The 13,100-nt window shown below is 39.1% G+C and overlaps 1 protein-coding gene across 1 annotated transcript in view; it reads left to right on the top strand.

The window, feature by feature from the left end:
• Positions 1 to 13,100, top strand: part of USP10 (ubiquitin specific peptidase 10) — a 46,482-nt gene that overhangs the window by 13,678 nt on the left and 19,704 nt on the right. Inside the window, exons 2-3 of the mRNA XM_056500983.1 lie at positions 5,757 to 5,825; positions 8,833 to 8,878. Coding sequence (XP_056356958.1) covers positions 5,757 to 5,825; positions 8,833 to 8,878 — 115 coding nt within the window. The remainder of the gene's footprint in view (positions 1 to 5,756; positions 5,826 to 8,832; positions 8,879 to 13,100) is intronic.

Genomic DNA, 13,100 nt, shown 5'->3' with positions numbered 1-13,100 from the left:
GGTGATTAGGGGGAGCACAGCAAAAACCAGTCAGTGTGGGGAGAGCTTGCAGCTCAGGTATTTTAACCCTTTGGGGTCTTTTCCCCCATTCTTGAAATTAGTTCTGTTGCTGCTGCTTTTATCTGCAGAGAGATGCTGCTTGGTCATCAGAGTTATTACACAAATATATATAAGTGCTTTTGCTTTCATTCCTGAGAGGTAGAAAACAAATCTTATTGGATGAATTTGTGTGGTTAATTAATTTTATGCAATTTGTGTTAAAATCTAGCTGCAGATAATATCTTGAAGATGTAAAGGGGATGTTATTGATGAAGTGATTTGTTTCAAGTGCTGTAGAATCTCCTGGAGTGCAGCTGGATGTTACACACTGCTGTAATCACATTGCAGAGATTAAGTTAGTAACTGATTCCAGTTTTGTTGTGACTGGAAGCACCAGCAACTGACAATCAGCAGGATTTGGGATTTGCTCTAAGGAAAGTGTTTAACATGGGCATTTTTCTAAAGAGAATTAATGCTGGGAGGCAGGGATTCAGTATAAGGAACTGGATTCCTTGCAGCATGTCAGACTGAACATGAGAGTTGGTGAGAGAGGCTGAGGAGTGAGCTGGAAACACTGTTCCAGCTTTAATAATCTCATCCATTCAATATTCCTAACGAAATATATTTCCAAAATGCTACTTTTAAGAATATTCTTACCTGCAGAGTGTTTGTGTAATATCCTAGTATTAATATTTTAACTTTGAGAGTGTCAGTATGCAGCTCTTTTTTCATCCTCTCTTCAGTCTCACAGGAAGCAGTTCAGGACTACATTTTTAACTGGTTCTTCAACTGGTTAATTTTAAGATTTTAGTTGTGGGGTTTTTTTGTAGTCCCAAGAGTGATTTTGCATTCAATGCCCAAACTTTATTGCAAAATCTTGATGAGTAGAAATACGGTGAATAAATTTAAATCTGAAGTACTGGAACACCCATGTCACCAGCAGCTTCATGTGACAAGTTACCATTTTAGAGTGGCACAAAGTATGTTTAATTTTGCAGTTATTTCTTTAATTAATGTGCTGGTTGTTGTTAGTGCCATTATCTGAAGGGAAAGATTTTAGTTATGTCCCATCTAAAACGACCTCATTTAAAAGGTTTATTCAAGCACTGTTAGTTTTATTTTCATCTTTGGTCTCATACATGTGACATCTGCAAGAAGACATTCACATTTAAAAACTCCCAGAAGTTTAGAACTTGTGTGTGTTGAAACCAGACTGGAAAGCAGCCCTTGTGAATAATTGTCTCTTTAAAGTGATTTTTTATGGAACCTCAGTGTGGAAGATGCTGGATGGAAATTACATAAATACTTGATTGTGCAGTGTAAGCAAAGCATTCGATTATGTTGGTGTATGCTTGCTCACATTAGTGAAATTGTGGTAATTTTAGTATGTTTGTTGACACTCCACATCTCTGGTAAATGGTCACATTGGGTTTCTGCTGAGAAATTTCAATGGAATAGATCCATCAGTATATTTTGGGTTTGGTGCTGTTTTTCCATCCCAAAGCAGGAGTTTGGTAGTCCTGATGAGGAAGTGGAAAGGTAGCAGAGGTAGAGCTGTCCTGTGTTTCCCTTTCCAACAATTCCACAAAGCCTCATTCTTCCCACACACCCCTGCCTCCCCCCAGAGGAGGTTCGTATTTCCCATCTGGTTTTTTATACAGTTGCAAGTGGAAGGTCATTGGGATCTCTTTGATACTGTTGTGATGCTGCTTTTAATGTGTGACAGAAATGAAGCTCCCCAGGCTGAGGTGCCCACTCAGTGTGGGCTCAGTGATGGCTCTGCAGAGTTAAACCGTCCAGGGAGGAGAGGGAGAAGTGAAGTATGTGCTCCCCAAAACACCAGAGGATTCCTTCCAGGAGCCAGGACAGACAGACAGCTCTTAGAGAGGCTGGGGAGAGGCTTTGAGAAGGAGAGGGAGGGCAGATGGGACTGAATCCTCTTAGGGATTAGGTATCTTTAAAAGTAAGTCTGGGAGTATCATTGTATTTGGAAATTTTCAGAACTTTCTCCCAGTGTTCTCTTTAGATTTTCTTCCACATTCACTTTTGGTGTGGCACTGGGTCTCCTCAGCTTTACCTGTGCTCTCCTGTGAGTGAGCACTGACAGCACTGACTGCTGTTTAATGTGCTTTTCAAACAGCTGCATTTTTGTCTGAGGCTGCAAATCAAAATCAGTTTTTGAAATCAGCAACTGAATGTTAAACTGTGTTGAAGAAATCTTGATTTTTAAATTCGTTTTTAATTTTGTCTCAAAATGAAATTTGTGGAGAGGTCTTAATTAAACCTCAACTTTTCACAGGTAATATTTTTCAGTATTTTGGGTTTGTATGTTGCCAGATGCCCTGAGTTTGTGTGTGACTGATGGGAACAGGCCTGGCTGTGGCTGCCTGGGCCAGGTGAGCTCTGTGCTCACGTGCAGGGCCCGACCTTCACTCAGGGCTCTGCAGTTGTTGGTGCAGTGAGAGGCTCTTGCTGCCCTGGCACAGCAGTGATGGAGCAGCACAAGCAGCTTATGAGCACAGCACAATCTCTCACCTGCTCCAGGGCTGACCCTGAGCTGTCTGTGTCTGACTCCCACTTTTCCTTGGAGCCTGTGAAGTCCATTTGTAATCCCTGATTGGGACCTTGATGTGTTGTGACGTACTGGATCAGAGATTGAGGCAGCATGGGGCAGGTTAGCTGGGCATTAAAGGCACCAGGTTGATGGAGTTGTAATGGGTGTGTGTTTCTTACACACTTAAAAATACTAAAATTGGAATTGAAATAATTAGAAACGAGTTTGGTGAAACCATAATACATGCTGATGTATCTCTGCCATGTGTTAAAATGTTATTTATAGAGTGGGGGAGAAATTAATGCTGTTGTGGGTAGCTTGGTAAACTGTGTAAATAATTTAATTAAATGTTTGATGTTCCAAGCATTAGATTTTGTCATTTTGGAAAAGAAGGCAACTTTGAGAATTTTGAGGTTAGGTGGAACAATTCAGGGTGCAAACAAACTAGTACCCCAAAAGCTCATGCTGATAATGAAATTATTCTTTTAAGGGTGTGCTGCTTTCTGTAGGATCTTAGTCTGCTCTTGCTTAAAATTTCTTATTACTTGGGCATTTAAGGTGCAGGGAAACCTTCTAAACTTGAATTAATGGTGCAGGGTTAGTACTGCAGCTACCCTGATGCTGTTTTAGAGCTAGATAAGTATTTTCTCACACAGGTAACTTGTAGAGTGCCAGCTACACTGATTCCTTGGCATGGATGGACAGCAGGCAGGGAGTTACAATGTCTTTCAAATTGTTTGAAATACATTTCCCCCCCTCTGAATCCTGTCTTTTTTTGGTAGGGCTTGTTATACTTGCCAAGGGACGTGAAATCAGTTTTTTCACTCAAGTGCATCATTGTGTCTTGAAAAGGGGGGTAGAAAATCCTGCCCAGCTTGCAGAAGTTATTTCTGGGGAAATGAGGCTGACTGGAGGCAGAGGAGGTTGGTTAAACTGGGCAGGTTTTGTGTCATCAGTCCTACAGCCTTAAGTTTATTTTGGAACATGATTTCTCTCAGTTATCATGTGGGGATCTTTTAACTGGTGACTTAATGCTGGTGTAAAGCATTGGTAAATAAAAGCAATCAAATAAAATTCTGTTTATTTCAAGCCCAAATAGGATGGGTTTTTTGAGCTTTAGTCTGACCAGGATGAAATGTTGGTAAATACTTAAAGTCTTGTTTTAAATTATGCAGGAAGAGTTGCATAGACACAAATCTCTTTGTACAAATACACCATTAAAACATTTCATTAATGTAGTATTAATGATCACTTTGTTTGACTTTTGTCTTGTGTTTCCTCATTAAAAAAGAAGCTCAGAAAGAAGTACCAGGCCTGTGATACTTTGCTTAAAAATGTTGGTTAATGAAATGACTGTATTATATTATTAGATGGAGAAATTAGAGTTGGATTTATATAACTTTTAATAGACTACACTTGAGATCATTGTTTTGTTCTGTTGCATGACAGCATCAAAAATACCTCCTAAAACATAATTTTACTGATGAATCAGCAAGTGTTGTTCTTAGGTTTGTTTCTGGAATATGATAAAATCTTGTTCATATGTTGCTGAATAAAGTGCCTTGGTTATATTGAAAGTATAAACCAAGCCTGAGTCTGTGCCAGGACCTGTGAAGCCACTTGGGTACAATTTTGGGATCTCTTGGGTTTGGCTGTTGAATTCTCCCTTGGTGGGCAGCAGTTGGCTGAGGGAAGAGTTTTTGAAGCATTAAGTGTTTAACTGTTCTTTACCCTTTGAATCACAGATGTTCCAGTTTGTTTTGACTGTTAGAGTTGTTTGTAGTCTATACCCCATTACATTGCTAGTTTTTTAAAAACCCTGAAGGCCATTAAAGTGGGCACACTGTGCCACATGTAAAAGTGATGTGTGTATAAATCACTTTTTGTGTAAGAAAACAATGGTTTGTAATTGCTGTGGAATTTGGCTTTCAGTTAAGCTTTGAAATTTATGAATGTAGATGGCTGTGAGTTGTATAAACAGCAAGTTCCATTGGAATAAATCACCTAAAGTCTGGGAAAAAATCCTGTGATTGGGTTATTGTGTGTGCAGTGTGTGGCAGCAGCCTGCACTTCAGAAGAGGTGATTTCCCAGATTTTAGGAATTCTTTTCTCTGGCTCAACTCCCACTCTGGTTTGTTGTGTCTCAATACAGCCAAGCTAAGGATTTACCATGAGCAAGACTGACATTGCTGAAAAAGCTTTTCTGGTGGGAGGGTGGAGGAGAGCAAAGAATTGTCCAGTGACCCTGGGAGAGCAGGGAGATAAATGGGAGTAGGGGCTGTCATGTACTGGCTGGACTGCCCTGCTCTTATCCACATGCCAAGAGCAGTGGTTTCAGCCCTCTTTGTCTATTTTGTCAGTTTATTCAGCTCCTTGTTTAACTTCTCTGGCCTAGTATCTCTGTCCTGAATGTTTGAGTGCTGTTCAGTCAATTGCAGCTGGAGGTGGGAGTTGATAGAAACTTCCAGGCACTGTGAAGTGCCAATAGCTCCAGCCTTTTTATTGGGAATCTTTTATTTTCTGTAAATTCAGTTTCTCATTTTAGTGTAATTTTCTTTGTGGTCTTGTTAGGCACTTTTTTTTCAGAGAGTATCTAGATGTAAAATATCTGAAAAGCTGCAGGAAGACAGTGTTGGGGAAAGATGTTTTATTTTAGGTTTGTTGTGGAGAGTTTCAGGCACAGATAATTGATGATTTTTGTGTCTTTTCCTGCACCTGAGCAGTTTGAGTTCTTTGTGCCCTCAGGTACATTTAGTCTTGTGTAACTCCTCAGTTTAGCAGAACTCTGGAGAAGTAATTCTTGGGTTTTTTCCTTTTGTGAGGAGTGGGTTTAGAAGGCAAAGCAGCCTTTGCCTGGGGCTTGTATGAGCTGATGCAGCTCCTCACCCCACAGGATGGTTTTAAACTGGTCACAGAGTGAGGAGCAGTTTGTGATCACCTCCTGTGGGAATTTGAAGGAAAATGCTTTGTTTGCAGTTTCAGAACTTAAAGTTCTTTGCTAAAAATATAGAAAGAGGAACCAAGATAGGAGTTGGGATGCAAGGTGGAGTTTCTGACTCACAGGGTCTTTTTGAATTCTAGAATCCTAATGGATTTTAATATGAATTTATTAATTGTTCGAATATAAGTTCCTTAATAAAGATCCTTCTCTTTTTTTTTTTAGTATATTTTTGGGGAGTTCAGCCCTGATGAATTTAATCAGTTCTTTGTGACTCCACGATGCTCTGTTGAGGTAAGATCTACTAAACTTGTTTTAGAAATAACATTTGAAAACTCCATCTCTGTGTGTGAATTTGAAATACAACAATACAAATACTTATCATTCACTTGGCTTGCAAATTGACAAACTGAAAATTTTATTCAGTAGTCTTCTTTCCAGGTATGTGGATATTAAGCCAATTTTTAGATGTAAATTTATGATTCCACCTTTTGCTTGTCATCTTTCAGAGCTGGACTAGCTGACAGTAGTGGTGGGATGTTGAATTTTCGAGCCCTGTATCTCAGTTTTGGTGTCTTTTTTTAAGGGGTGATACTGAGAATGTCCCAGCAGAGTTGTTGGGTGTAAGGTGGTTCTAAGTCTTGGCTTTGGAAGCAGAGGAATTGTTAATATTTCTGGCTGGGTGGAGCACTGCTGACCCTCAGAGCTGTGCTGACAGGGAAGGCTGTGTGTGAGGTCTGAGAAGTGCATCAATAATGAACTAATTAGTGACAGAGAGAACCCAGAGTGGGAACAGTTGTCTTTGTGTGTTGGAGTTCATTACATGCTCAGTACATGGTATTGTAGGCTCTTATTCTCTAGCTCTTGGTAGGGAATGATGAAACCAATTTCCTTCCTAGAGAGGAGCTTTATCCCATTGTCTTCATGGCCAGACTTGAAAAATAATTTTCCTCTGGGTCAATTTCCATGTATTTCCTCCAGACATTTCCATTCAGATATTTCAGTCATGCTTCCATCCTGCCCTCTCAGCATAAAGGAAACGAACACTTGAGCTGTAGATGGGGAAATCCTTTTGTCACAGTTTACAAACCATTGTTAACGTGACTTAGCTTCCTGTCATTTAATTTTCCAGGGATAATTAGTGTAATCAACTGCTGAACAATGAAAGGGCACAAAGGGAATAATGGGGTGGGGAGTGAGGGAAGTGCAGAAAGGAAAAAGAGCATTTCTTCTTTTTTGGGGGAAGAGCTGTGTCTGGTTGTGGGAAGCAGAGAAGATCTTTAGATGATACCTGTTAGCTGTGATGATCTTGTAGTGTCACCTGAAGTGCCCCCATCAGCTGTTCCAGTCATATCTTGTGCAAAGCTGTTCTCAAAGTATGAACCTGCAGCACAAGAAGCAGTGTGAGTTCATTTTCTCAGTGTACCACTCCCTGGTTAGCTGCCAAAATAAAGAGCTGTTAAACGATGTTCCTTAAGTTTGTCCTTGATCTGGTTCAGTTCAATGTTTTAATTACCTGGGTGATGAAATAAAAATGATGCTTATTAGTTTGATACTAATTGGTGTAAAAAATTGGTCAGAAAAAGGCAGGGTGAAATTCAAGAAGGACAAGGCAGTGATAATGCTGCAGTGATGTTTGACACACATCCTGCTGGGGACAGTCCCCACACGTGCTGCTGTCCCTCTGAGGTCCCTTAACCACAGACCCAAGGGGCACTCTGGCAAGGGAGTAGTTAAAGCTAAAGGGAGATAGGGGTTGGATATTAGGAAGAAATTTTTTATGAAAAGAGTGATCAAGTACTGGAATTGTCTGCCTGGGGAGGTGGTGGATTCACCATCCCTGGATGTGTTTAAAAAAAGACTGGATGTGGCACTGGGTACCGTGGTTTAGTTGAGGTGTTAGGGCTGATCTTGAGGGTCTCTTCCAACCTGGTGACTGTGTGTGGTTCTGTTGTCTAAAATGTCCCTTTTATATGTGACATTTTTGGCACATGTTCTGTCTCATACCTGTTGGCTGGGATGGTTCACATGACCCAGTTGTATGGAACAAGTCAGCTTTGCAGAAGTGCTGTTGATTAATCAGATATGTTGGGGATCAAGAGGCTGACTGCTTTTATAAAAATCTTCATATTCTCTGAAGGTTTTTGCTTTGGATAAAAACAAAAATTGCAAGGTTTATCATAAACAGTTTGTTATATAAATTGAGTGATTTTTTTTTTTAGCTCTAACTAAAATTATATTCAACCCATGTTCAAAACTAATATGAAACTTGACCCACTGATTCTCATTTTTTACTTGAAAAGATAATATATTAAGATGTATTGAGGTTCATAAATGGATTTACAGCATGTGTTTTTTAATATACTTTTGCAATGGAATTTCAGGAATATTTTTCTTACAGTTTCTGCTGCACTGGTGTCTGCAGCGCATTAAAAAGGCGATATGTGAGTATCTGTAGCTTTAGGGAATTGAAAACTTCAGTGAAGGAATCTTGTATTTGTTGCATCATTGGAGTTACTATTTAGAATAGCAGTGTAAAGCTGCACTGTCCCCTCAGTGTTGTATCTTCCACTGCAGAACCTGTTCCACATTCTCCAGGGGCTGCTGGAATGAATGCAGTGTGGCAATTCTGCCACAATTCTGCCAGTTCTGCAGGCACAGGAGAAGCTTGCAGCTGCTCAGGAGGTTTAGGGACAGGTCAGGGGTTAGAAACTGCCCACCTGTGGTTGCACCATAGCAAGGGTTCTGTAAACCCTGAGCCTATAACACAGTGCCAGTGTTTATACAGGATGGATTTACAAACCCTGTGCTGGGGGTATGTTATGCTTAGGCTGATCAAGAATCCACCTTAGCTGACACATTTCAAGGGTCACACTGGAGCAGGTTGAGAGTCAAAAGGTTTTGGTGTGATTGTTGGCTGTGCAAAAGTTTGTTTCATCCTTTGCCAGTTTGATCTATCTTCAGCTTTTGTGTAAAAAGAGGATATATTCCTCATCCTAAAATGGGCTGATGGAGAAAGATGCTGATGCTGGGAGGTGAATTGCTTGAGAGGCTGGTGAGCCTGTAGTGTGTAACCAAGATAATCTTTATCTTTCAGTACTTGGGTAATCTGCAAGGACGCCTGGAGCTGCAGTGTGGGATTTGATAAATATAGAAACATGAGTACAAGGCATCCTCTCTGAAAATCAAATCTCAATTATGAAGTTATTTTTAAAGGATTCGGATGTTTCATATAAAACTGATATGAAATGTTCATAGATTTGCTTTGCCTTTAAATAAGTTTCATTTCTTTTTTGTACAGCTCCCCCCATACAATGAAACAGTTTCATGTGGTATTAAATCCACAGGTAAGTTTCATGATGGTAAGAAATCAATTTATTTTTTTTTTTAAACTTCATGGTTGTGACACTTTTCTGAGATTTACTGTAATCTCTCTTTAACTACAATTGTTAAAACTTGCTCAGCACCTACAAAGGCATATACTAAGTTGGTTTTTAAAACTTTACTGAAAGATATCTGTGAGAGCTTTTGAAAATTCTGCATTGAACTTCAACTTATTACAGTGGGCATCTTATTCCTCCTTCACTGTGCTACCCCACAGAGTCCTGTGGAAACTCTGTAGGATGTAGCTGTGAAAATGAGGGGGGCTGAAGAATCAGAGCATGAGTATTTTCTAACAGTTACAGCAAGGCTGCTCTGCAAGCAGTGCTCTGTTCTTTGCTCCCTTTGACTCTTGTTTCTGCCTGGCTTCGCTATTTTTCTGGAGAATCCTGGTTTGTGTTTTTTTTAACCTCTAGATGAAAGTGTGACTTGATATAAAAATAAATTACAGAGTTCCCCTGTTAAAGCTGTAACACTCACAGGTCTCCTCTGCCTCAACCCATACCTCTTACAGCCTGACTGTACTTCAGAGTTGCAAGAAGTGGACAGGTGGGTTAGGAGCTGCCCTGGGATCCTCACTCTGAGTAGTTTATACCAAACTTCCCCAGTATTTTAAGCAGCAGGTAAATTAGTTTTTGTTTTCCTCCCTGAACCATAGGAGAGCAAGAAAGCTGAGACTCAGATGTATGTGAAAATGGCTCCAGATCTCCTTAGAAAATCATGGAAGTATCTGACTGAACATTTCTCAAAAGTGCTCAGAAGAGGACCAACCTACACATTAGTGTTTGAGGACACCTGATCATTGTGCTTAGGGACTTCAGCCTTGCTTTTGAAGACAAACAAGATAGGCAGACAGAAAGAAGAACCACAGGTCTCATTTGAGAGCAGATCAGCAGCACTTCTGACAATTCAGGAGTTTTATTTAGTACAGGACCAGTTTTAGGACCCTGAGTAGTTTTCAGTAGGAGTTAGGTTCTTTCAAAAGACCATGTGGTGTGAATTGTCTGTTGGTGGCAGGGGCATCTAGTCATTTATTGCTTTGTCTAACTGGGTTTAAGTTTTGTTCTTTCAGACTGAGATTTTAATGTTCACAAGCCATACAGAAAGATGGTTTGTACAAATGTCTTTCAGATCATTCCTAGACCTTGAGAGAACCCCTCCCAGCCCTGAGATTAGGTAATGACAGCAAATTAGGTATTGCTTGAAAAATGTCTTTAACAAGCTTCCACTGTACTGTGCATGCACATTATCACTGTGGTGGCTGCATAGGAAGCTGTGCAAACTAAACTGGAATGCTTGGTTATGCAGAATATTTATATTTATGTATGATGACACACACTTACCATGTTACCATTCCCCATAGTCTTCATTTTTTCCTGTACTTATCTTCAGTGTTTAACTTTATTACAGAATCAGAGTATCTGTTAATACCTACCAGGAGTAATCAAATCATGGCTTAAGCTCTAATCTGCAGAACTCTGTTCACACTAATTAGTACTGTGCATTCACAGATTTTGGGGTTGTGCATAGGCTGTCCTTGGAGCATCTGTTGGTGCTTGTTTCAATATGTGTGCCATGTTGTTCATGGCACAGAGATCTGTTTCAGTCCATTCAGAAATAGAGCTGTGAACTAGATTGAAACAAAGATGCCCTGAAGCAAAGTGGAAAGTCAAAACAAATAAGAAAAAAAATTACCTCCTATTTTTCTCAAATGAACTTGACACAATCTTACAGCAAATGAGCTTCTGCCAGTCATTCCATAGACTAACTGTACAGTAGCTACTGGTATTTATTATTCTAATGCTGCTGTAAGGTGCAAAGATTAATTGCTCAGCTGTAACTTCCTAATTTGTGTGCTAAATGCTACAACATCAGTTATGCTCTTGGCAAGGTTTCAGCCTCTGATGTTCATTGTGCCATAACTGTGAGGGATGTGCTCTGTTTTCTGCTCCCCACTAGCCCTGAGTGGGCTCTTGTGAATAAATTGATAAATTCACCAAAACTAGAAAAAAAATGCTCCCTTAGATGATGTTTTTTGCCAGGTTAGCTTTGGGTCACAGCAGTGCTGGGAGCTTGCTGGGCAGAGAGGAGCAGGACAGGTGCAGAGGTGACAACTTGAACCTTGGGCTGTGATAGACTTGTCTCACCCATGGAGGGAAACCACATTCTTTGGTTGGAAGCAACTACTATTTTTTTTTTTTTTAACTTGGATTTTGGAAAAGAAGAAGTCCTGGATTATTTGAACTGGTAAGGAGTTGAAATGTGCCCAGTAATTCATTTGCATCAAGGTTGGAGGAATATTGGGTTGTTACCAGCTGTTGCCTGTGCTTTGTGCTGTTGTAACAAAGGGTGGAAAGAAGCAGCTCTTGGCTCATGCTTGAACTGAGGAGTCACTCCATAAACAGATAAACTAGGAATGGTTTTATTGTGGATTTATATCCCTTAAATCCCCCAAAACTTTGCATTTGTGTGCAAATGAAGCAGAGGCTGCCCCTGGAACAGGAGGTGCTGCCTGAGCTCTCCCAGCCCTTCCCTCTCCAGTGCAGACCAGGCACAGCTTCCCCCCTCCCTGGCTCCAGGCTGCTGATGTTTCCAAAAAGGAACTTCAGCCCTCTCTTCTGGGTGATGATGGCTCATCAGTGATTGCAGAAGTGCTTGCTGAATGGCAGACAGGGTGTTAAAAATGCTTTCTCATTGAGAGGGGAAAAAATTAAATTGAAATTCACTTTCTCCCTAAGATGATTTAAAGAAACCAGATGTGTGTGAAATTTTTACCCTTTTTTAATTTTTAAAAAATCTCCTTTAGTCTGACTGGCAGCAAGATTGAAGTTGATATGTGACATGTTTGCTTCTCATTTAGTCAGGTTAATAGATCAAAGCAGAAAAGCAATTAACATCTTTATAATTTATTCATTAAATCATAATATGTTGATATTGCATGGATAAGTCAGACCTCAACACATATTGAATGTCTGTTAAACATTTGATATTTTAAAAAATGATACCAATTTGATATCTTCATTTGATATGGAAAAATGCAGATTGTTATACTTTTCACATTTTTTAAAGCTAAATTATTTGTTAGCAGATTTTTCTAGAAAATACCCAGAATTACAAAACTTCTATATTCAGAGTCATATATCAAAATATTCCCTACATTGTTTTCCCATAGGATTATTTAATTAGATGTGTGAATGACTTATTTTCTGGGAACTTTTGGTTGCCTTTTGTTGTGTTTAAAAAAAATCCACCTCATTTTTACTGAGTCTGTGATGTACTTGAAAATATGTATTTGTTGACATGTCATGCATAATGTAAATTGCACAAAATCTTAAAAGTTTAGTGCTGTATCCACTTAATTCATTTGGAACTAATATCTAGTGTTGTTTAGTTCTGTAGTAAGTCTTAAAAATTGGAAATGTATGTTTTAGCCCCCATGGTGGAGAAGACACAAAATATTAAAATGTAATTTCTTTGAAAAAGTAACATACATATCATAAAGACCTGTAGAGCTGTAAACTATCAGTTTACCTTCAAAATTCCTGAAACTGTTTCATTCATTTTATATCTTTACTCCATAGTTACAGAAATAGTTGTAGCTGAAGTATTCAGTGTTACCAGTTAGCACACATACATTATTACAATAAATAAATTCCAGGAAATTGCAGAACTTGGTGACTGAAAATATTCTGTGATCCTGGAGCCTGTCATGAGAGTATTTCTTAGTGTTTCTTTAGTTCCAAGGCAAAAAAAATAAATCAATAAAGCAAAAAAACCTTGTTGATAAGTTTTCAGTACAACTCCTGTGTACAAGTTGAACGCTGATTTGTATTTCATGTCATAAAATCCTGGACTCATATATATCATTACTCTCACATAGTAATAAATTTAATTGTGATAAAATTGAAGAAGTTATCAATGAACCCACAGTCTCAAAATCTTTAATTGCAGCATTCCATACAATTAATAAATATATTTTTCAGTTATTAAGGATTATGGTAAATGTTTGATTATGATAAATCACACCAGGAGAATCAAACAAAGCCCCTCAAAAAGCAAACCTCTCATCTGGGAAAGTTTAAAAGGCAAAGGCTTGGATTTTGTAATTGTCAGTTGAACAGACTGGCTGGAAAAGAGTGTGCAATTAAGTATTACACTGTGTTTTGTATTAATCCAGTGATTAATTTA

The sequence above is a fragment of the Oenanthe melanoleuca genome, chromosome 11 (assembly GCF_029582105.1).
Source record: "Oenanthe melanoleuca isolate GR-GAL-2019-014 chromosome 11, OMel1.0, whole genome shotgun sequence".
NCBI lineage: Eukaryota > Metazoa > Chordata > Aves > Passeriformes > Muscicapidae > Oenanthe > Oenanthe melanoleuca.
The sequence above is the reverse complement of the archived record's forward strand: the minus strand, read 5'-3'. Positions and strand labels throughout refer to the sequence as shown.